The sequence below is a fragment of the Elephantulus edwardii genome, unplaced genomic scaffold (assembly GCF_000299155.1).
Source record: "Elephantulus edwardii isolate Elephantulus edwardi_28Jun2011 unplaced genomic scaffold, EleEdw1.0 scaffold00015, whole genome shotgun sequence".
Taxonomy (NCBI): domain Eukaryota; kingdom Metazoa; phylum Chordata; class Mammalia; order Macroscelidea; family Macroscelididae; genus Elephantulus; species Elephantulus edwardii.
The window spans coordinates 5,888,755-5,910,250 of NW_006399765.1; the positions used below are offsets into that span (position 1 = coordinate 5,888,755).

The 21,496-nt window shown below is 48.7% G+C and overlaps 1 protein-coding gene across 1 annotated transcript; it reads left to right on the plus strand.

The window, feature by feature from the left end:
* The first annotated feature begins 240 nt into the window (after window positions 1-240).
* On the plus strand, window positions 241-19,316 carry LOC102873303. The gene is made up of 15 exons (XM_006881697.1): window positions 241-349; window positions 1,269-1,485; window positions 3,710-3,814; window positions 5,003-5,134; window positions 6,184-6,268; window positions 6,362-6,425; window positions 6,760-6,848; window positions 7,574-7,756; window positions 9,606-9,666; window positions 10,580-10,722; window positions 11,652-11,719; window positions 13,984-14,029; window positions 16,241-16,301; window positions 18,099-18,178; window positions 19,284-19,316. The coding sequence occupies exons 1-15, from the start codon at window positions 241-243 to the stop codon at window positions 19,314-19,316; spliced, it is 1,476 nt and encodes a 491-aa protein (XP_006881759.1).
* Window positions 19,317-21,496: the final 2,180 nt, after the last annotated feature.

Genomic DNA, 21,496 nt, shown 5'->3' on the forward strand with positions numbered 1-21,496 from the left:
CAGACGGACACACACACACACACACACACACACACACACACACACACACACGTGCAGTGGTGGGAAGTGGAAGTTGTGGTCAAGGACTAGCAGATCTGGAGCTGATAGAGGAGGCAAGGAGAGAAGGGAAGAAATGGTTCGAGGAAGGATAGAACTGGCAGACAGGAAACTCTGAGTGGGGAGGACATCAAGGGGCCCCTAGGATTCCCAGCTCTGTGCCTGTAGGTCGTGGCCAAGAAAATGCTGCTGCTCTGCGGGTCCCTACTGTGCTGGGCGCTGCTGCACCAGGTCCAAGGGGAGGCCCAGCACCAGCTCCACATGCAGATCAGCAACAATCAGCTGGAAACTGGTAAATCTTACTGTGTGCTCCGAAGGCAGGCACCCAGGAGAGAGTGCTGGGAGCAGGGAGAGGGGGAGGCGGCATGACATCACCTCGCTGCTCCCCATCCTGGCATTAAAGGCTCTGCATTTCCATGTTCCGCTGGCACCTAACCTCACCTGCCCTGACTGCCCTGTCCCGTAGACCTCCCAGCTGCCCTGCCTTTGCTAATGCTGTTCCTTCCACCTGAAATGCTCTTTCTCTCCCTACCACATTGAGTTCTGACTCATTCTGTAAGACGGAACTTCCGCGGCCCCTCTGCCAGAAAATTCCCCCAATTTCCCTCAGCACAAGTCCCTTCTTACCCTGAGTTCTTGGTTAAATCCTCTTCTATGCACTTATCCAAGTGTGTTATACCTGTTGTCCTGTCTGTCTGTCTGTCTATATGTCTGATTGCCTGTCCCTATAGTAGACTGAGCAGCTGGGTGTCCGCCCACCTCTTACAGTGTCCACCATGTCCCCAGTCTCACTAATCTTTGTTTTATAAACTCACCTGACTTGTTCTCATCACAGGGCTTTTTCTTGTTCCCTCCACCAGAACTGATCTCCTGAATTTTTCCATAGTTGATTCCTTCCCTTCCCCAGCCATCTGTCCAAAATCATCTTCCCCCTCCCACGTTCCATCTCAACTCATGTTTTATTTTCTTTGTGGCCCTTATCACTTTCCTTAATGGCCTTGCTGGGCTGTTGTCTGTCTCCCACATAGAGCTGTAGACTCCATAAAGGCAGGAGCCTCCTCACTTCTGTTTCCCCAGCCCCAAAGACAGTAAGCGCTTAATAAGTACTTATTGTTGAATCTAAATGTCTGGCTCCAAGCAGCCGCTAGCCAGTGTTTGCTGAATGACTGAGTGAAGGGTGAAGGCCCACACCAAGAGGCTTGTGTCCTCAGGAATTTCAGACCTGTTCTTAAATCACAAAATCCTGGAGCGAGTAGAGAAGATCCCGGTGACGGGGACCGAGAGTGAGGGAGTCGCCATCCTGGACAACTTGCCCTTCGTCAAAGAAGACCTCTCCAAGCAGAGCAGCGGCCTTGACCTGTCCCTTGTCGGGGACCTGCTCTCAGGGAAGAAGCTCTCGATGCTGGCAGAGCTTATCCGGGGAGGCGGGTGAGTCCTTGAGGCTGCCTTCAGCCTTTCTTGTTCCCCAAAACTCAAAGTCATCACTGTCAAGTCAGAGCTGACTCACAGTTGTCCCTCCATTGGGTTTCCAAGTCACGTGGGAGGAAACAGCCCCTTTCTCCCAAGGAGCTGCTGGTGGGTTTGAACCACCTGAGAGGCTCAGCCTTTAGCTTAGCAAAGCAACTCCCTCCAGACTCGATCATGAGAGGAAGCACCTGTTTCCCTGAGCCTCAAAGTTCGCACTGGCCAAGTGGAGCTGGTAATGTGGGTCCACCTTACAGAGCCAGTAGAGGCCAAGTGTCCTTCGAGGTTCTCCACAGGCTGAAAAACACAAAGCAAATGAGTTTTTATGGTTCCTAAATCACTCTGTGGAATCTAAGAACAAAAGCCAAACTGTTAAGTCCCACTCACAGAAATGCTCTTTCAAACTCTGAAGCTGTAAAACTTTACAGGAGGAGATGACCCGTCTTTTAGCCCATAGAGTATCTGGTGGATTCAAACCACTGACCGTTTAGTTAACAGCCTGATACTTTATACACTGTGTCATCAGGACTCCTTTTCTAAGACTCAAAATCAGAGAACTCAACCTCATAGTCCTTCCAGCCACTTTCAGCCTACACTTATGTTTTGTAAATATGCAGTTTTTATAAATATTTTCATTTTCAGCAAATAAATTCAAGGTTTTCATCAAAATCTGGGCTTCTCAATTATCACTAGAAATCAAAGATCTGGCCACACCTGGGCCAAGATTGCCCATGAGACAATAATGGGTGCTAAGACCATAGCCCCTAAGTCGATCCCCAGCCACCTCCTCCTGGCAAGCTTGTTGGAGACACTTGTAAAATAACCAAGGACATAAATGAAGGGCATGTGTATACAGGGTTACATATTTCTGCATGGTCGGTCTACTCAGGGAGCATCCCTCTGTATCTAACCCCAAAGAGGGCAAGAAAGCCATAAGGGTCCTGAGATGCAAAATCCAGCGATGCTTTTTGATGGGATGAAATGAAATGCTCTGTGAAGGGTAGAGACAGTGCTCAGAGAGGCTGTATTGTGGAACTTGCCCTTCCCCCAGCCCAGGCCTTCTTGCTTCACACCAAGGCCAAGGCCACTCACTCACTCCAGCCTGTGTTTTCTCAATGCCTCCTCATACTCTTACTGGCACAAGTCATCTGCTTGGGAGGGCCATAGTGGCTGATGGGTGTGTGTCTACGGAAAGCCCCATGAGGTCCAGGTCATTCTTGAAAACCTTTTCAGGAGGCTCCATGCTGAAGGGGGCACACAATCTTCAGGAAGCTTGACTCAGTGGAGCATCACCAAGTACTTGTCACTAGCTCCCGTGGCACCAGATGAGTCCCCCATGTGCACATAATGCCCAGAAAGTGTGTCAAGCTCCAGGCTCCCTTCAGCTCAGAGGGACACATGCTCCCTCCTGGATGTCTAGCAATGTTAAAAGGGTTTGCCGATGGCAGTGGGGTCACAAGCCATCTGTCTCCCCAGACTCACACACAGCTTTATTTTGCAAAAGATTTATGTTTACATGTAGACGTGTTAATGTATGGAGACAGCTGCTCCAATGTATTCTCCTATTTTGTAGAGAAGCCCTGAGAGGGGAGGGATTTGTCCATGTCAGGGAGGGGTGGGGGCTGGAACTAGGATCCACTGTTCTGAGACAGCTAGGGGTCAAGAGAAAGGGCTCCTCCAGAGCTGCCTCAAACCCCCTGGAGTCTCTTCCCCATCCCTCCTGGAGCCTATCCCTTCCCTCCTGAGGGCTGCCCTTTGTCCAGCCAGTAAAGACACAAAGTCTTTGTCAGGCCACAACCAGAGGAACAGCCTCTTATCCAGGCTTCTTCTTGTTGCTCTTGTGTGCCGCTGAGTCAGAACCAATCCACAGCTGATACTCCAGCAGGGTTTTCAGAGGTTGTAAATTGCACAAGAGGAGATTGCCCATCCTTCTCCCAGGGACCAGCATCCTAGCTTAGCCAACCCCAAAGGAAGAGCACTGCAGATCAGAAACACACCAGCATCTTCAGCAGAAGAACTGGACTCGACTAGGCCGCACAACCTTCAAGTGTCAATCTACCCATCAGCACAAGGAAAGAAATTATAGCCCAGCTCCATGGCCCAGTGTCCAGCACTAGAGGCTCCCAAACCCAGCAAGAAGTGAATGACTCCCTGCCCCTAATCCACCCCTCCGCTTGCACGTCTACAGGTTGATTATAGAAGATGCAAAAGGTCCCACGGTCAACCTGAAAATCCTGGAGGACAGTCTGTTACAGGTCACATTGCGCTGCAAACTGTACCTGTTACTCCAGGGGTGAGTGCGTGGTGGGGGCTTCCTCCCCATCAGCGTGGGTCCCGGGCTGCCTGACCCCTCACTGTCAATGCATGAGAGGTAGCCAGGCAGAGCTCACAAAAGCCACCTCATATCACCATTATCCTTTTTTCTCAAGCACACTGCAAATTCCATGGGGAAATGGAGACAGAGTGGCAAAAAGGCCTGCTCAGGTTGACACAGGATGTTGGTGACAGAGGCTAATGTAGAACCTTCTGTATTACCTTTGGCAGGGGACACTAGCCCTGGCGGAGATAATGGGCAGACAGATAATGAGTCAGAATGATCTGAGAAGCAGCTGAGACAATTTCACCTCAAAGCCCAGCATGTGTGCTCCAATCCCACCTACCATCTGGGTTACTTAAGCAAAGGGCTTTCCTTCCTTCAGTTTCCTCATCTATATAACAGGTATAATCAGGTTTCCAACAGCATGGGACTGACTGTTCTGAGGGTTTACTGCCCAAAAAATCCTAGACTGTGGATGATTTTACAGACCTGGGGTTGGTGACCAGAATAACAGCCAGCAAAGGAAGAGACCCCTACACAGTAAATAAGAATATTTTAAGTACCTCCTGGGCTCAGGCCCGCTCCTATTTGTTTTGTGCAATATGGCTTCCCTGGTTTGTCTTCGCTTCTCAATTGTGATAAAAGTACAAATACTCTTTAAATAAAGACGCAGGCACAGAGAAACATTTCTTTGCTATAAGATAAACATATCACTTCCCTTGTGAGTTTGTTCTAACTCACGCCAACCCTCTACTGGATTTCTGTGACTATAAATTATGTGGAAGGAGGCTGCCCATCTTTCTCCTAAAAAGCTGCTGGTGGATTTGAATTGCTAGAGATTTAAGACTTCCGGTACAACTTGGTATGGACTGTATTAAATGCACTGTAGCACTTGGCTTGGTGGGACTATGACAGATTCTCCCCTCTGAAGGTCACCCTCAGTCCCAGGTGATTGATTGACACTGTATAAAGTTGCTGGTCTCGGTTTGTTGGAGCCTTCACATTTCCCAAAGGGTGAAATTTATATATGCAATGAAAATCTTTTCACTTTCTCGCTTTCACCCGCCAGGTACCCCAGGTTGTCCTGGAGGCCACCAGCTTGTGACTTCAGGTCTTAGCCTAGGGCCATGGCATGGAGCCCACTCAAGCATGCTGTTCTTACAGGATCCTGCGGCTTGAAATCATTAAGAACATCCGCATTGGGATGCGGCTGGAACAGACAGGGAACAAGACTAAGGTGGCCTTCGAGGAGTGTCATACCTCTCCAGGATACCTGAGCATCAAGGTTCTCGAGGAGTGAGTACCAGTCAGCCCCACATGGCCTTCCTGGCCTTCCTGCACCAACCCCCACACTCAGCGCAGGGCTGCTTCTGTCTGGAATGATTAGGGGGTTCAGAGGCAGATGGCTTTCTAGGACCACAGCCAACACACACTGCCAAGTTGAATGTCATAAGTAAAAGCTTAGACACACCCAGGTTCGAATCCTGGCATGGTATTTCATAGCAATGGACCCTGGCCCTGTGATCTGACTTCTAGGACCCTCAGTGTCCTCACCAGCAAAATGGAATCATTGCCATCATTCAGCCAGATAACGCCTATGACCTCCTTAGCACAGAACCTACCATGTAAGGTGCTCCTTATTCACCACTCTTAGAATATGGATAATATAAACCTTAGCCATCAAGTTAATTCCAACTCTATAGGATGGAGTAGGATGACCCCATAGGGTCTCCAAGGCTGTAAATCTTTACTGAAGCAGATTGTCACATCTTCCTCCCACCGAGTGACTAGTTGATTCTAACTACCAGCTTTTTAGTTAGCAGCCACTGTGCCACCAGGGTGCCTCTTTGTAAATTTATCCAGGACAAAAGCCACCTCCTCTAGAAAGTCTTCCATGATATCCCACTGCCAAGTGTGATCTTTCCCTGCTTAAAAAAAAAAATCCCTGGGACTTTAATGAGAGAAAAAATAGAGAGACAGAGACAGTGAAAGAACATCTGGAAGAAGTCATGAAAAGAAGCAGCAAGTGGGGAGAGAGAAAAGAGGAAGCAGAGGGGATGATAAAAATCTCATTTTCATCAAGTTGAGCCAACTCAGCCAATCCTCCAGTGGGTTTTCAAGAGGCTGTAAGTAACAAAGGAGGAGAGTGCCCATCTCTCTCCCATGGAGTCGCAGGTGGATTCACTTCCTACAGACTGCACCACCATTGAGGGCAGAAAAGAGGGGTGAGGAGGTGAGGGGCACCAGGTGAAGAGGGAAGCAGCCACTCTGAACATCCATGCTGCACAGGGCCTGCGGGAGGGGTGCTCCTCAGCTCACACCCACCAGCCGCCCCCTGTCCCTAGGATCGACCCTCTCCTGGTGAACACGGCTCTGACGCTGGTGACGAAAACCTTGGATACAGCTTTGCCCTTCCTCTTGCAGAAGATAGTGAGTTTCTTCCTCTCCCCTCACGCTCTGGGGGGGCATGCTGCAGAGGGACCTCGCTGGACCCTGTTGAGAACCCTTATGCTTGCCCTGTAGGTGTGTCCCATGTCCACCACCCTGCTTAACACACTGCTGGAAGGCCTGCTGCACCTCACTCTGCGTATGTCACTTCTGGCCAGGGAAGGAGAGAACCAACAGGTCAACCTGTCCACAGGAAGTGCCCTTTCTAGTGGGGGGAGAAACAGCAATAATGCTTATGACCACGATAAGTCATTTCCTGTCAGTAAAATAAGGATTAGACTGTTACAACAATGCATACAACCCGGCACAAAGTTATTGCTCAATTAAGTGTCCTTTGTTATAAGGCGTATAGGTAGGATTAGCCCTCAGCAGTTTAAAGCTAAAGAGAGAGACAGAACAAGCTTCTCCCTGAGTCACTCTCTCTCTAAGACCCTCCCAGGGAGCCTGGACCCCAGTCCATTTCCTCATTGTAGCCCCAACCAGCTCGAGCCCCAACAATGCCTTCCGGTACTACGTCAACACAACCGAGCTCACAGAAGAGGCCATCCTGATGACAATCCAGGTGAGCTGTCCCTGCTCTGGAAGGTGAGCAAAGAGGAAGGTGAGGTGGCGCTTCTCTGGGACAGATGGACATGGGAGGAGAAAGAAGAGACGGGAACAAAAAGGAGGTTATAGGCAAAAGTGGAAGAAGAGAAGGCAGGAAGGAGAATAGGGAGTCCCATCTCAACACTGGATGCCAGGAGAGGCGAGGCCACAGGGCTCCAGGGAAGGAGACATGGGTCAGGCTCCTTCCTGTACGAGGCTAGGCAGTGAGGTCAATAGCTGTAGGCCACACCAACACCTCAGGCGGATGGGATCCCTCAGAGACCGACAGAAGTCCAAAAAAGGGCTAGGGATGGCTGCATCTGCATGACTCCCCATTCCCCACCCCTTGCTACATCCTATGGGAATGATCAGGCATGCCTCAGGAATATACTAAGATGAAGGATTTGAACAAATAGGGAGGGGCTGTTAACACAGGCACAGTGGTGGGGAGGGGGACCAAGCAAAGGAGAGGCAAGGATCCAAAGGCCAGCTCCATTCTTGTCCATGTGGGGGATCCTGGGGAAGTCACTTCACCTCTCTGGACTTTGTTTGCGCCATCTGTCAAGCAGGAACTATGGTGATTCCTGCCTGGTGAGATTCTGTGGGGTTCACATCGTGAGTCTCCCGTACATCAGATATAATCAATTTTTGGCCAGCCAGGCCGCTTCCACTGAATGTCTCACCCTCTTTATTCTTCTGAAGCTGGTGACGCCCTGCGGCCCAGGCCAGAGAGCCCCGAAGTCTGTCCACTTACCCTCGAAGCCACTCCCAAAATTAGCCCGGGACAGCATGGCAGACCTGGTCTTTTGGGGGAAAGTCTACAATAATATCCTGTTCTGCCTCTACACAAATGAAACCATCCGAGTGGACCCCCACGACTCCACAGTGAGTATGTAAGGAAGGGGACTAGCGGGTGGGAGAGAACTCTATTTTTAACATAAGGAAACCAAGGTACAGATGGTGAAAGGCCTTGTGAGGTGAGTTTGCAGGAGTCATTTAGCTCCTGCTATGCCTTCAGAACACTCACCCATTCATTTTTGCAACAAGGTTTATTGGGGCATCAATAAGATGGATTGACAGAGGTGTACCCATGGACTCCACCATGTCAGAGATGGTGAGGATAACGCAAAGGGTTGCTCTAAGTGATATTCAACTTGATGGCACCTAACACAACAACTGCGTGTCAAGTCCTATGTACAAAGAGTCCCTGACTTGTAGAGCTCAGCGGCTTGTGGAGATAATAGAAACCGAACAGGAAAGCAGTCAGATACATAAACTATTTGTTCTTACTGAGAACACACAGGCCAATGACAAGCAAGTGGCTGGTGCGAGTGTGAAGGCTTCCCAGGACTCTGAAGTCATGGAAGTCCTCTCTGAGGAGGTGGCCTGAACCGTGACAAGGACACAGTTCCCACTGCAGGTGGAGGAGGGTTCAAGTGTAGATACATCATCAAAAGGCCTCGTCATACCCTGTGTAAAATCCAAATGAAGTGCATGGCCTGGCTCCTGCTCCCCTCCCCGTCCCCGTCTACTCCCACTCTCCCCTCACGCACTGTACTCCAGCCGTGGAGGCCGAGTGCACCTTTGCACCTGTCGGCCTCCCTGCCTCAGTACCCTTTCTTCCACTGCTAGTCTCAGTGCGAATGACCTCTCCTTGGGAAGCCCCTCCTGGACCACTGAGTCTAAAATGAGCCCTTAATAGGTAGATAGGTGGATGGATGGATGGATGGATGGATGGATGGATGGATGGATGGATGGATGGAGATCTGGTGTCCTAGTGATAAGAAGTTGTGAAGTTGTGCTTCCCAAAGGCAGGCAGTTCGAATCCAACAGCAGAGATGCCACAGGAGAAAGATAAGAAACCTCATGTGATTTACAGCCTCTGAAAACACCCTAGAAGTTCAGTTCTGAGTTGGTTCTGACTTGATAGAACTTAATATTATTTAGTTGTTATTTCAGGAGCTCTTGTAGCATTGTCCATAGATAGCTACGCTGCTCACCCAAACCACATGCCCCTCTGGAGATGCATACTCCCTGCTGCTCCAAGGGAGAAGGATGAGCAGTCTTCTCCTGTTTTATCTATAACCTTGGCAAACGATTCTGGGTTAGCTGAGTCTCCTGTCACTGCCACTGAGGCAGCACTGCCTCATAGCTGTCCGTCCAGAGGGTTTCAGAGGCAGTAAATCCCATGGGAGGAGCTTGCCCATCTTTCTCCCGCAGAGCCACTGGTGAATTTGAACTATTGGAGAGGTGCAGCCTTTGGGCTGGCCCTGCAACTTCCTACAGACTAGACTCCCCAGAACTCACTCTCTGTATAAACACACATATATTCCTGAATCTCCTACATTTCAAAGGTAGGGACTTCGAACTATGTATTGTATGATAGGCATAAAGTAGATGTACAGTAACTATCTTATGAATAAACTATATCCTACAGCTGATATCTGAAAGCTGGAGCTCTGGGGACCTAGGAGGTAAGGAGTTGCACTGCCATCCCAAAGGCAGGTGGTTCTAATCCACCAGCTGCTCCAAGGGAGAAAAATGGGCAGTCTCCTTCTGCGCCATTTACACCCACTGAAGAGTCAGCTGTGAGTTTTTTCTGACTCGGCAGTGATGAGAGGTTAGTTCATACTTGAAAAGAGGTATACTATTCTGTTCCAGCATCTCACAGAACCCAGAATTTCTCAGCTTGCTCAGGACTCAAAAGCCAAACACATGCTTTATTCTTTTCTAGGCTATCAACCTCATTCAGCTATTGTTGCGGAGAGAGCTGCAGCCCGAGTCCAAGGTGGGTGTGTCCCCTCTCCTCACCTTAGAGAAGTTCAGGACTCTTAGGAAGGTTACTGGGGGTGAGGGCTGGACCAGACCACAAGGCTGGTTGCATTTGGTGGAGCCTTCCTGCTGTGAAATCCACTAACCGCAGCACCTACTTCACAAGTGAAACAGCAAGCAAGTAAGGCACTGTGCGCTGCACCCAGGCCATGCCTGTGACCATCACGATCACTCATTATTGAACAAGACCCCAACCCTGAGACAGACATCTCACACGATAGATAATAGTGAACAACCCCCTTGATGCACGTCAGCTTAAGCCTCCAGCAATACTGCACAGTCACCCCTTTTTACAGGTGAGCAAATTGAGGCTCAACAAATAAACTCCCATGTGGAAGCTCATGCTGTCTAGGAAGGGGCAGAACCAGGTTTCGATCTCGGTCCTCTGACTCCAAAATGCACTCTTAGTCTCTGACAATGCCCTCCCTCCAAAGGATCTGAGACTATGCCCCTGGTGAACAATAATAACAGAACGTTAAGAGCTGATATAATTATGTGATTATATGCTAGGTTCCATTCTCAGTCCTTAACATAACTAGTCCATTTACTCCGCACCAAAATCTTCTGGGATAGGGTGCAATTCTCACCTCATTTTACAAATTTGATGATTGAGGCACCAAGATTAAGAAAGTTGCTTCAGAAACACAGCTTGTAAATAAGTGGTACTCTTGGGCATCTACCTTCAATATCTATGTTTTTACCTACTGTCCATGCCCAGGAAAAGGAGCTGCTCACCCCCACCTTAGAGAGGTTCAGGGAGAGTAAGTGAAAAACCCAGAAAACTGGCTTCTAAGACTGTCTTGTTTCCATCCTCCAAGCTGAGGGTCAAGAGAAACTAATCTCCCTCCTCTACCCAAACTTTTCTGTTTCAACCTCATCAGACTGAGGCAAGTGTGGGCCTGACCATCAATATCTCTGACCCTCCCACCATCCACCTTGACAACCACGTGATCACAGTCACCCAGCCGGGCTTGTTGGTGCTGCAAGGTCCCCAAAATGCCTTGACTTCCATTTCCTGGGTGAGTGAGACAAGGCATGCTTCGTTCCTTGGTGGCCTGGGTCAGATGTGAGGCCACCCTTCAGGGTATAGGAGGGACACAGCCACCCTCATCACCATGTAACCCACTGTGACCCAGTAGGCCATACATGGACTGTACCTGCTGTTAAAGCATTTAAATACTCAAATACCTCAGTCCACCCCCACCCCCGTGCTACTCAAAGACTTCCTCAGCAAAGGATCCAGCGGGTGAATTTGTTGGGCTGGTTGTTTATCTTCTCTGGATGCGTTAAACCACTGAACACAGACTGAGAGGAAGTTCAGAAGGACACTGTCTCTTTGTGGAAAGGATCACTATGCCTGAGTTCCTCTCTTCCACAGATGAGGGTGACACAGGAATTCTGGAGACACAGCCTCTGAAAGTTCCAACTTCTCCATTCTCAGCCCTGCACAGTTCCTATTTCTCATTCCATAGAGATTGCAGTTAGAGAAAGAAAGGCCTCAGACAAGAGAGAATAAGAGCTCGCCCTGCCATCTCAGTGTAAATGGCAGACTCATGGGATCTTACCTGGCCTGACTCTATTGTCCCAACTGTGGATGGAAGTATAAGATGACCATGTGAATTCTGAGGGTCCACAGGGACTTTAATGTTGAGTGGTTCTTGCTGTAACGACTTTCCCGCCTCTGAACTGAGCCATTCCACCTACATCCGGCTCCATCACTGTCTGCCCTGTCCTCCAGTGTCCCCCACATCTTCCTGTGTCCTCACTTACACCACGTCTGAACACACGTGAACCAACAGTTGAAGAAGGAAATGTCCAGGGGGAAGAGGAGGCACAGGATTAGGGGGTCAACTCTGGAGGAAAGCTCAGGGGCTGGGAGTGAAGAAAGTGTCCCTGATAGCTGGCACATGAGTCACTCTTGTTCTGACCTAACTTCAATTCCTCACAGAAACTCCATTCTGAAGCTGTGTTCTCTACAAGAAACCGGAAATTAAATATCCAGTTTAATCCAAACAGGTGACATTTTTGGGTTTTGATGTTCAGGGAAAAATAAGATGACTGACAGAGATAAAGAGGTGACGCCAGGGAGAGTGTGGTACAGGTTTCCGTGCCTGCTGTCATCTCAGGATAGTGGGACAGTATGACCTGTAGAAAGAGGGAGGGAGGGGAGCGTCATGGTCAAGGCTAAAGGCTTTGGAGCCAACAGACCTGGAGCCACATCCGAGCCCAGCAGCTTCCCTGCTGTGTGACCTTTGGCACGTGGCATACTCTCTCAGTGCCTCAGCCTCCCCCTCTGCACGCTGTGTTATTATGAGAATTCACTGAATTCAAGTATGTGACAACGTGCTTGGCACTCAACAAATGACAACCAGGTACTTGAGAGAAAGAGATGCAGGTGAAAGTAGGATTCTGTGGCTTTAAAATTAAGACACTGGCAAATCCTTCACGCTTCAGTTTGCCCCTAAATGCCAGCTGAAAGCATAGGGCCTTTGCATAGTCAGGGAGTTTCAACATGAGCCAATTATCTCTAAATAATCCATGCCATGTCTTTCTAAAACACCTACTATGTACTCAGCCTTCACAATGTTTGGGAACAAGTTTGGAAAACAAAACAGGGCAAAAAGAAAGCAAGAACACTCGAGGCATTAATATTATTCCCATCAGATTGCAGGCTTTGGTTAAAAGACATTCTCACCCTAGTATGCCCTGCCTGAAACACCTACTATGTGCTAGTTATTGTGCTAAGAGTTTTGCATACCTGGTCTCTGTACGAGAACCTCACAGCATCCCCAGAGATGTGTATTACTAGGCCCATTTAAGAGACGAGGAAACTGAGATTCAGCGAAAGAAAGTGATTTGTTCTAGGAAGTGGTAGAGCTGGTATTTAAACTCAAATCTGTCCATATCCTACTTCAGGGCAAGATTACCAAACACTGAGTGATTGGAAAGTCCATAAGGCAGAGGAGAAACCTGTATGGGGAGCTGGCTGTGTGAGGGAAAGGGAGGAGAGTGTCACGGCCTAAAACTTGGTTGGCAAATGGAGCCATGGATCCTCAATGCACCCAAGGCAGACAGCTCTAACTAATCTTAGCACTCTCTCACAGAGCCCTGAGGCTGTCTCTGAATTCTTTCCATCACAGTCTTGGCCAAACACATCCAGGGCACTCAATGTTCTGGCGTATTTCCCGCTCTCCTCCCCCCCGCTCCGCCCCATCTTTTCACTTCTCATCTGAAAGAAGAAGAAAAAAAAAAGACAGCTGACAGGATGGGTAGAGATGAGGAAGAGAAGAGAGATTAAGTTGACTGAGTCAGTGCTAAGGCATCAAAGTGTAGCATTCAGCCCATTGCTTCATCCAGGGCCAGGCTGGCAGAACACTGGCAATGCCCAGCAGCTAAGTGCATTAGTGGCTTAAAGCTGGGAAGAGGGCCCACAGTATCTGAGACACCAGGCAAGAGCCGAGCAGGTGGATGGTCAGCCAGCTTGGGGTTGCTCATAAAGCAAACATCATTTGAGAAGGCCTCGGGGCATCCTTCATCTCTTGAGATTCCAGAAGCAAACTTGTTTGACTGTTTTCCAACTGGGAATCATAGAGAAGACTTAGGAGAGCTAACACAAAATCCATTTTTACTAGGGTCACTTCCATCTGGGGATCTTTCATTAAATAGTAGATAAGAGTGTAGTCTTTGGCAAGAGACTCGTGTTCTCTGAGCTTCCATTTCTCAATCTGTAAAAGAAGGTATTTGTCAAATACAGACTGTCAATAAGGCAAAATGCCATACACACACAAAATTCTTAGTAGTGGTTATAGCCAGCACTCAATATACACTAGTTATTCCTATGGGGATGGCTAATTATTTTGTTCTGGGTCTCCAGAACAAAATAATCTGGTATCAGGGGAAGAGAGGGTGAGACTCCAAAGGAGAAATCTGGTGGTACTCCAAAGACAGACAGATGTCATAGCCATCACTCATCACGCATGAACAGTTGAGAAATGAACAGAACTGTGGTGACAATTAGACTAGACGGTCCAAGCACATAGTAGGTGCTCTGATTTATGTTGGCTGCCATTACTATTTTATAGTTTCATATTTTTTACTCTTTCACAACTTATATTCAATCCTCACCACAATTTCCAGGGCAAATGGGTCCAGGAGGAAATGATGTCTGATGTACTTACGAGGGAACCAAAGTTCAGAGAGGTCTAGGGAGCCAAGCTGCTGAGGGCTGACCCCCACAAGCAGCTGCTACAACTAAAAGCAGTGGTCTCTTTTCTCTCTAGCCTTACGATCACACTGGGGTCCTACCCTGATGACCTTGTGAACCAGGTGAGTATCTTCCCTTGGCCTTGACCTCTCCATGGTCCTGAAAGGCCCACAAACTGACCCATGTCCTTGAGATGGAAAGCCTCATTCACTTTCTACCACTGATCTCACCTTGCTCTGAGATCCCCATGTCCATTGGTGGGGACAGGAGACAAAGGCATTTCATCCATTCATACGCTCAACAAATCTTCAATGTGCATCTAGTATGTGCCTAGCTTTGGCTTAGGTACATGGAGTGGACTGGTGAAGAAAACAAAAGGCCCTGCTGTAATGGTGAGGTCAGCTAATAAACATAATAAAGCAAATTTGTATAACATATGAGAAGTTGATCCAGAACAAGCCAGTTCCTGTCAAACGTATTCTAACTCATAGCAACCCATGTGCTGCAGAGTAGAGTAGGGACCCTTCAGGTTTCCAAGGTCATGGTGACCTTTTGAATGCTTATCACCAAGGTTCTTTTCCAAAGGTCTTCTGGGTGAGTTCAAACCACCCACCTTCTAGCTAATAGTCAAGGATCCAACTATTTGTGCCACCCAGGAACTCCAGGAAGGTGGCAGTTCTATAGAAAGAGGAAAAGATCCCATGTACAAAGGTGGAGAAGGAATTATTAAGCAGGGAAAGTCTCATTAGAAGGTTAGATTTGAAGAAAGAAGGAGATGAGGAAGAAACCTTGGAAATATACAGAAGAGCCCCAAATATGTCAGAAAGGCTCAGGGAATAACCACCAATGTGCCTGGAGCCAAATGATTCAGTGGGGCATGAGAGAAGGGCAGGTCATAGTGGGGAGCTGGCCTTTCCTCTAAGTGTGATGGAAATTCCAAGAAAGTCCCAAGCAGAGCAGGAGCCCCCTGGCCATCCTGAAAAGAGGGGACTAGAGGGGACAGGTGATCCAAGGGGGTCAGCAAGAAGGCAGGTAGAAAGATTCAGTGGGGGCTGATGAGGTTGGCTTAGGGTGCTGGGAGAAATCAGGAACAGGACGTCTTCTGAAGGTGGAGCTGACAAGACTTCCTGATGGAATGGAGAAGGGATAGAGTGAAAGCCGTCCAGGATGACGGCTGAGAATGTTAGGAGCATCTCCTTTTCAACAGCTTGAAAACAGTCTCTTTGGGGGAAATATTCAACCAATTCATAGTTCGCACCCCTGCAGGACTGTGTCCCTTCTCTGGGCTTTAACTATCTTTGTCCTCATGCATTACGTGGGTTTCTGCTATAACGTCACTGGTCAGGGTCCTCTCCATCCTCCCTGTTGCCATGACTGACAAGTCCTGTGTGGGTGGATGACATAGTCTCAGCCCCAGGAAGATTGTTCTTACTTCTAAACTAGCTGAACCCTCAACACCCCTGCCTCTCCCTTCCATTTTCCCAACCTTAGGGCCATCCCACCACCCTCCACTTCCCCAGGACTGGTAGCCTCATGCCTTAGCCCTACTGAGGGAAGGCTGAAAGACAGAAAACAAAACAAATTCCTTTGAATGAGAAATTGCACTGAGAAGGACTTCAAAAACTTTCCAAATATGCCAGATCATTCGCCTTCTTTCCTTCCACAGACTACCAAGATTGAGAGATCCAAAAGATCACAACAACATCAGAGAGCAGTCATGCAGACTAGGCCTGCCATGCGTGGTTGGGCAAGTTGTGCACTGCACAAAGTGTCACAGCTCGGGAGGAGTCACCACTCATAGCACAGTGACTGAAAGTATCATGTTTGTCATTGGTTCTCAACAAATGAGAAAAGATTGTCATCAAGGAAGAGAGTCTTGGCTCAATCTTCCCAGATGTGCCGGGATAACACTGACCCTCATAAACTATTCTGGTGGATGAAGGGTCCCTACTACATTGAGACAATTTCTCCTGTTAGAACTCTCTTGGCATCGGAGAGCTTCTCCTTGGGCTGACTCAAAGTGCATCCTTGGGAAGCTTCGGCCCTGAGGTCCCACAAAGCAACCAGCTTCCCCTTCCCCAGAGCTGATCAGCAGGATATGGAGACAGTCATCAAAACCCAGAGTGAGAGCATCTTTTATCCCAGCTCTCACCCTTCCCCAGTCACTTTACTACTCATGTTACCTGTCTCCAGTGTCCTTTTAAAAAGCAGTCCTGAGGACTTCTCTTGACCCCTGTGGGCATTAGCACACTGAGATGTTCCCCCATATCCACAGTCAGAATCTGCCAGCCCAGCTGAAGTGACCTGTCTGTCCCTTTTACCTTTTGCAAAAGGAATATCTGAAGTCCTCTCTCTCAGAGCTTCTGAAGAAGATGTTTCTGGCCCAGTTCAATGGTGAGTCACATCTTCTTTTTCATGACTCATATACTACAGATCACGTAAGTTGGGGCAGCACCATCCACAGCCAGGACATCAACATATTCAGCTGACAGCTGATTGCTGCCTTGTCGCCTGGGGTCTGTCCTCAGGGACAGCTACAAACAAGGTAGATTCTGGGGCCCAGGGCGTCACAGAGGAGGGGAAGGGATGTCTGAGTCCTCCTTGGGCAGGACCTAAGGGGTGGACGTTAGTGTTATGTAATGTCAGGACTCTGGAGAAGAGTCCTCAGAGGCAAGGAAGCCCAGGGTGTACAACCCCAATGTTCATCACCAAACGGAGCAGACCAGGTGGGATGTGTGGCACGGTGAGGAGGGCATGCCTTGCCAATGTGTCAGCTGAATGATGGCTCAGTTGAATGATGTCAGTTGGGCAGATTTTTTTAAATTCTTTTTTCATTATTATTATTTTTTTGTTTGTACCATCAAATTGGATCTGATTGGTACAGGAGGAGATTGCCCCTCCTTCTCCAGCAAAGCATCTGGTAGATTTGAACCACATACCTCAGGGGTTGTAGTGCAGTTTCTTGCCACTCTGCCACCAGAGCTCGCTCCAGATTTTTTTTTAATCTTTTGAGAGACACCAAAAAAATCTGAACTTTGTGATACATCACCCCTGTCTTTAGATGTCAATAACAAATTCAAATTTTTGTATCATCTTTGTGTAGACTCTCTCCAAAGCAGATTCTGCTGAAGAAGCACACATTGTGGGAAAGTGACTTATCTGGAAATGTACAGCCCAGGCTTCCCATACAATCTGTTTCACAATCACCCATCTATCCACAGGGTGGTCAATGCCCACGTCCCCAACCAGACAAAGCTGACTCAGTCAGGGACTCCACCTGTATTTGGATTTCCCATTCCTAGCATTTTGCTCAGTGCCTGGTGTCCAAGAGGTTCTTAGGAAATATATGAAATATAAACATTTCAGATCCCAGAAATCACCTGGCTCAATGTCAGATGCTCCACCCTCATAATACACACAGTCCCAGAGAGGTCAGGTTACTTTCCCAAGGTCACAGAGTGAGTCCTTGGCAGAGCTGAGTCCAGAACTCTGGCCTCTTGTTTGCCTGATAGGTTTGTCTCTGTGTTCTCACTCGAGGACTCAGGATGGGATGCAAAGTGGGGTTACAGCAGGTAGGGGCTGAATGCAAACCAGTCCAAAGGGATTGGCATCACCCATTCACCCCAGGACCATGGCAACCAGGGACTGGTTCTAGGCATGCAGAGAGAAAATCTGTGTTTGAGAAGGGGGCTGACTGGAGGTGGAAGGAAAGGAAAGTGGAGCGTTCACCAAGGTGGCGTGGAGAGAGGGGCAAGGATGAAGCCCAGTCTGGTCCCCATATCATTTCTGCCAATGTTTTAGAAGCTTGTCAATTTCCCTTGATTAAGAAAAAGATATTTAAAAACTCATTAATATACTCATAAGAAGCCTTCAACAAACTGCTCATTTCTTCAAAGGCTGCTAAGAAGGATATATTCTTTAGAATGTCACTGAATGTGTTTAAGAAGAATTTCTCCTAAGATAGGTGTATGGCAGATGGGAAAGTGGTCATTTGGAGACTTAGCTTTTCGAACTGGAGCAGCTTACAAGAGAGGCACTGTCTGCCGGGACTGGAAGACGGTGCTGATCAAGGGGAGAGGGATACCCCTGTTCCTGCTCTCTTCTGGGCATTGGAGCAGCCGGGATCAGATGGCCTGTCCCCATACCCTGGCCCTCGTAGGGCACTGAGCTCTCTGTCGACCCCCTTTACAGAGCAGCTCAGAAAGCAAGCCCTTCCGCTGCCCAACATCAAAGGCATCCCCTTCGACCACGCCCAAATGGTGTCCTCCGAGGTAAGTGCAGGGGAAAGGGCTTCGTGAGGTGAACATACAGGGTCAGAGCTAGAAGCACTGTGCAGCGACGGACACACTGGACGAACCTTTCCTCCAGATGGAGACGCAGATGCAAAGGCAGCAGCTCCCTAGGCTGTTTGCTTCTCTTTGGCAGCTCCTCCTCCCAGGCATGTCACCTCCATTTGCGCTGAGCAAAGAGAGGTTGTGCAAGGCAGTTGCCTGGAGCCTGATGTTGTGAGCCATGAGAGGTTAAAAACTAGAGCCATCCAGGCAGGAGTGTGAGGCCTGGCCAGAGGGCAGAGAAAGCCAGTGAAGCTGTCGAAGCCCAGCCTACAGGACTTTGTCAGTTCGGAGTCTGTTTCTGGGCCACCCTGCCTCTTCCACACTTCTTCCTTCCCGCTGCCGGACAATTCTGAGGAGGGAGAGGGTTGACAGAGGTCAAAGGGAAAGTAGGAATCAGGAAGGACCTTCATTTCTTTACCTTGAAAGGCCTCTCACTCTCAAATAGCAGAACAAGGTGAGACTTTCAAGGTGGAGCAGAGAGAAAGCATCAGACAGAGTGAGTTGAAGGTGGGCCTGCCACCTCCGGGCTTTGTGACCACAGGCCCCTCTCTGTGTCCTCATCTGAGACATGAGCCAGAGATGAGGGCTTTCCTTTACCAACATGAAGATCTGTTAGGAGCACTGACAGCGTCCAGTCCCACTTTACCATCTGACAGGACATGATCCAGCCTCTCAGACACATGTCCTAGATTCAGGACATCAAGCTTGGGGCCCGGACTCCTGGCTCCTGACCTGGACATTTGGGAGATGCTAGAAACGCACTTCCAAGAACGAGAGGGTGGAAGGGAGTGGCTGTGGTTTGGTTCATCAAAGTCCCAGCTCCTGGCTGTGCTATTCCCTGTAGACCCCAAGTTTCAGCCCAGGGGAGCTCACACACACAGGGAGGGAGACAGACAGACAGACAGACAGACAGACTGGACAACCACCACAAGTTATACAGGAACTAAATAAAGCTGCTCCAGAGGACCCTCCATATCTCCCAATGCCAAAGAGGAAGAGTGGGAGGTGAGGACAGGGTACACCTCTCTGCTCCTATCCGCAGGGCTACCTGATGCTCATGGTTTCAGCACAGTAGCTGCTTCTCACCGAAGACCAGCCCACTTCCTTGGTTGCGCATGCTCAGAAGCCTTGAGACCCCCAAGAATGATGACAGTGCTGATATGTCTTAATAAAGAGAATTCTTGCTTGTAAAGCCGTCTGACTCTGAGTTTGTTAGAGGTTCTGGGAGGTAGCGATCCTGTGCTGAAACATTTACATGTGTCTCCCTATTATTTCCTGTTCATCTCTGGCCCCAAAGAAAGATGTGCTGGGTTCTGTAAGCCGTGCTGCTGGGAAGGAGTTTGCTACCAAAAATGAGAAAAGGGCAATGTGAGTTTCAAAAGGCCAGGAGAAAGTGAGACGTGAGCACTTTAGAAAAGCTCCTGGGGTCTAGAGGAAGGAAGGAGAGAGAAGCAGGAAAGAGGAAAGGGTTTTTTCTTTTTCTTTGAGAAGGTGGGAACCAGAGAGCCCCCCATAAGGAGATAGGGATAAAGATCCCCACGATGGAGAAAAGAGGCAGAGGGAGGTGACTGACTGATCCCCAAGGCTTGGAGGTGAGTCCAGGAATGAGTGTGAGCAGCTGGGTGTGGTGAGCAACAGAGCGATCTTCCTATGTCTGAGCGTGCTGCCCTCATGAACAAAGAGCTGGGCTAGTTTCCTCCCAGCCCTGCTCCTGTGCCTCTCAGTGAGCAGAGAAACGCAAAGCATCAAGGGAAAGAAGTCAGAGATGCAAACAGCTCTTGGTTGACAGGGTGGAGGGAGAACGCTCATCAAAAACGTCTAATTAAAAAAAATTAAAAATCTCATTGCCATCGAATCGGCTCATAGCTGATCCTCCAGCACGTTTTTAGAGATTGTACATCATATGGGAGGAAAGTGTTCTTCTTTCTCCCTTGCAGCAGCTCGTAAACGCAAACTACCTGTCTTTGGGTTGGCAATGCAAGTCTTTATTCACTAGGCCACCAGAGCTCCCTGGGGCAGAGGGAGTGATGGAAAAAAGAAACTAAAACTCCCAACAAAAACTCACTGCCACTGACTCAGTTCTAACTCACAGCAACCCTTCACCTGAGGCTATAAACGCAGAGAGGAGACCGTCTGTCCATCGTTTTCCTTCTGAGCCACGAGCAGACTGGCACCGCTGGAGAATTCCAGCCTTTGGGTTAGCAATGCAACTCTCTGCGGACTAGACCACTAGAGCTCCCATAAACACCCTTGAGCACACACAGCACGCAGTAAGTTCGGTCTGGCTAGGGAAGCCAAACTTTGCCCACTCGCAAGACAGAGTATGGTGAGCCCATGGTGATGGTTAGATCAAAGTCTGTCCGAAATTTCTCTTTAACTGCCTTTCCCCTAGTAACTCCTGCTAAAGGAGTTCTGATGGTGTTGTCGAGCAGTGCTACAACCCAAAAAAGCCATGTGTTCTCTGGAGGTTAGACTCCACCAGCTGCTCCAAGGGAGAAAAGCAGGTGGTCTCATCTCCGAAAGATTTACAGCCTCAGAAACCCCAGGAGAGCTGCTGCGAATCAGAACCAACTTGGTTACAGTGACTGAACACCCTCTGACCTCTGAAAAATGGGAAAGTGGCCGCAACCTCCAGTTCTCCACTATGCAGTCCAAACAAGGGTGAGATAGGCTCGAGTTGTCACGGGGATTGGTGCAGGGGCCCTGTCCTTTAGCAACACGTTAGAGTCCAGAGCAAACCATGCTACAGATTCTTTTGACTCTCCAGGCCTTTTTCCAAATATGAACCACAAGTTCAGCTTTGAACAGAAAGGAAGTTCCCAGTAGGTGACCCTCCGTGGAGAGGTCTTTGAACAAGAGTATAGGACTGTTCTACACGTTGTGCCTGCCAATAGGAGAGTCTCCTGAGCCATAGTGCATCTATAAAACTAATCTAAGGTAGGGTGGCAGCTGAGATATGCTCTCCCACATAAGGACTGAACCCTAACCCCTAAATATCCCATGGACTGGCAAAAGAACAGGCAAGTCTATCTTGAAGTAAGTGCAACCAGGGTATTCTTTATAGATAAGGATACTTTGGGGCATGTTTTTAGGAAGGTGGGCCATCTGAGGGCCGTCTATGGTCCATGGAGGTAAGGCCTTGAGTGAGGCCTCTGTACATGAACTATTAAGAACAAAGCAGCAGAATGCTGAAGGAACACAATACTGTGAAAAATGGCAATACTACCAAAGGCAATTTACACATTCAATGGAATC

What these genes read in the sequence shown, in the direction of transcription:
- LOC102873303 (XM_006881697.1), top strand. Translation starts at nt 241, where the DNA reads ATGCTGCTGCTCTGCGGGTCCCTACTGTGCTGGGCGCTGCTGCACCAG. An exon ending in GCCCGAGTCCAAGGTGGGTG is followed by an intron (nt 9,667 to 10,579) that starts TGTCCCCTCTCC and finishes TGTTTCAACCTC; the next exon opens with ATCAGACTGAGGCAAGTGTG. An exon ending in ATCCAGTTTAATCCAAACAG is followed by an intron (nt 11,720 to 13,983) that starts GTGACATTTTTG and finishes TTTTCTCTCTAG; the next exon opens with CCTTACGATCACACTGGGGT.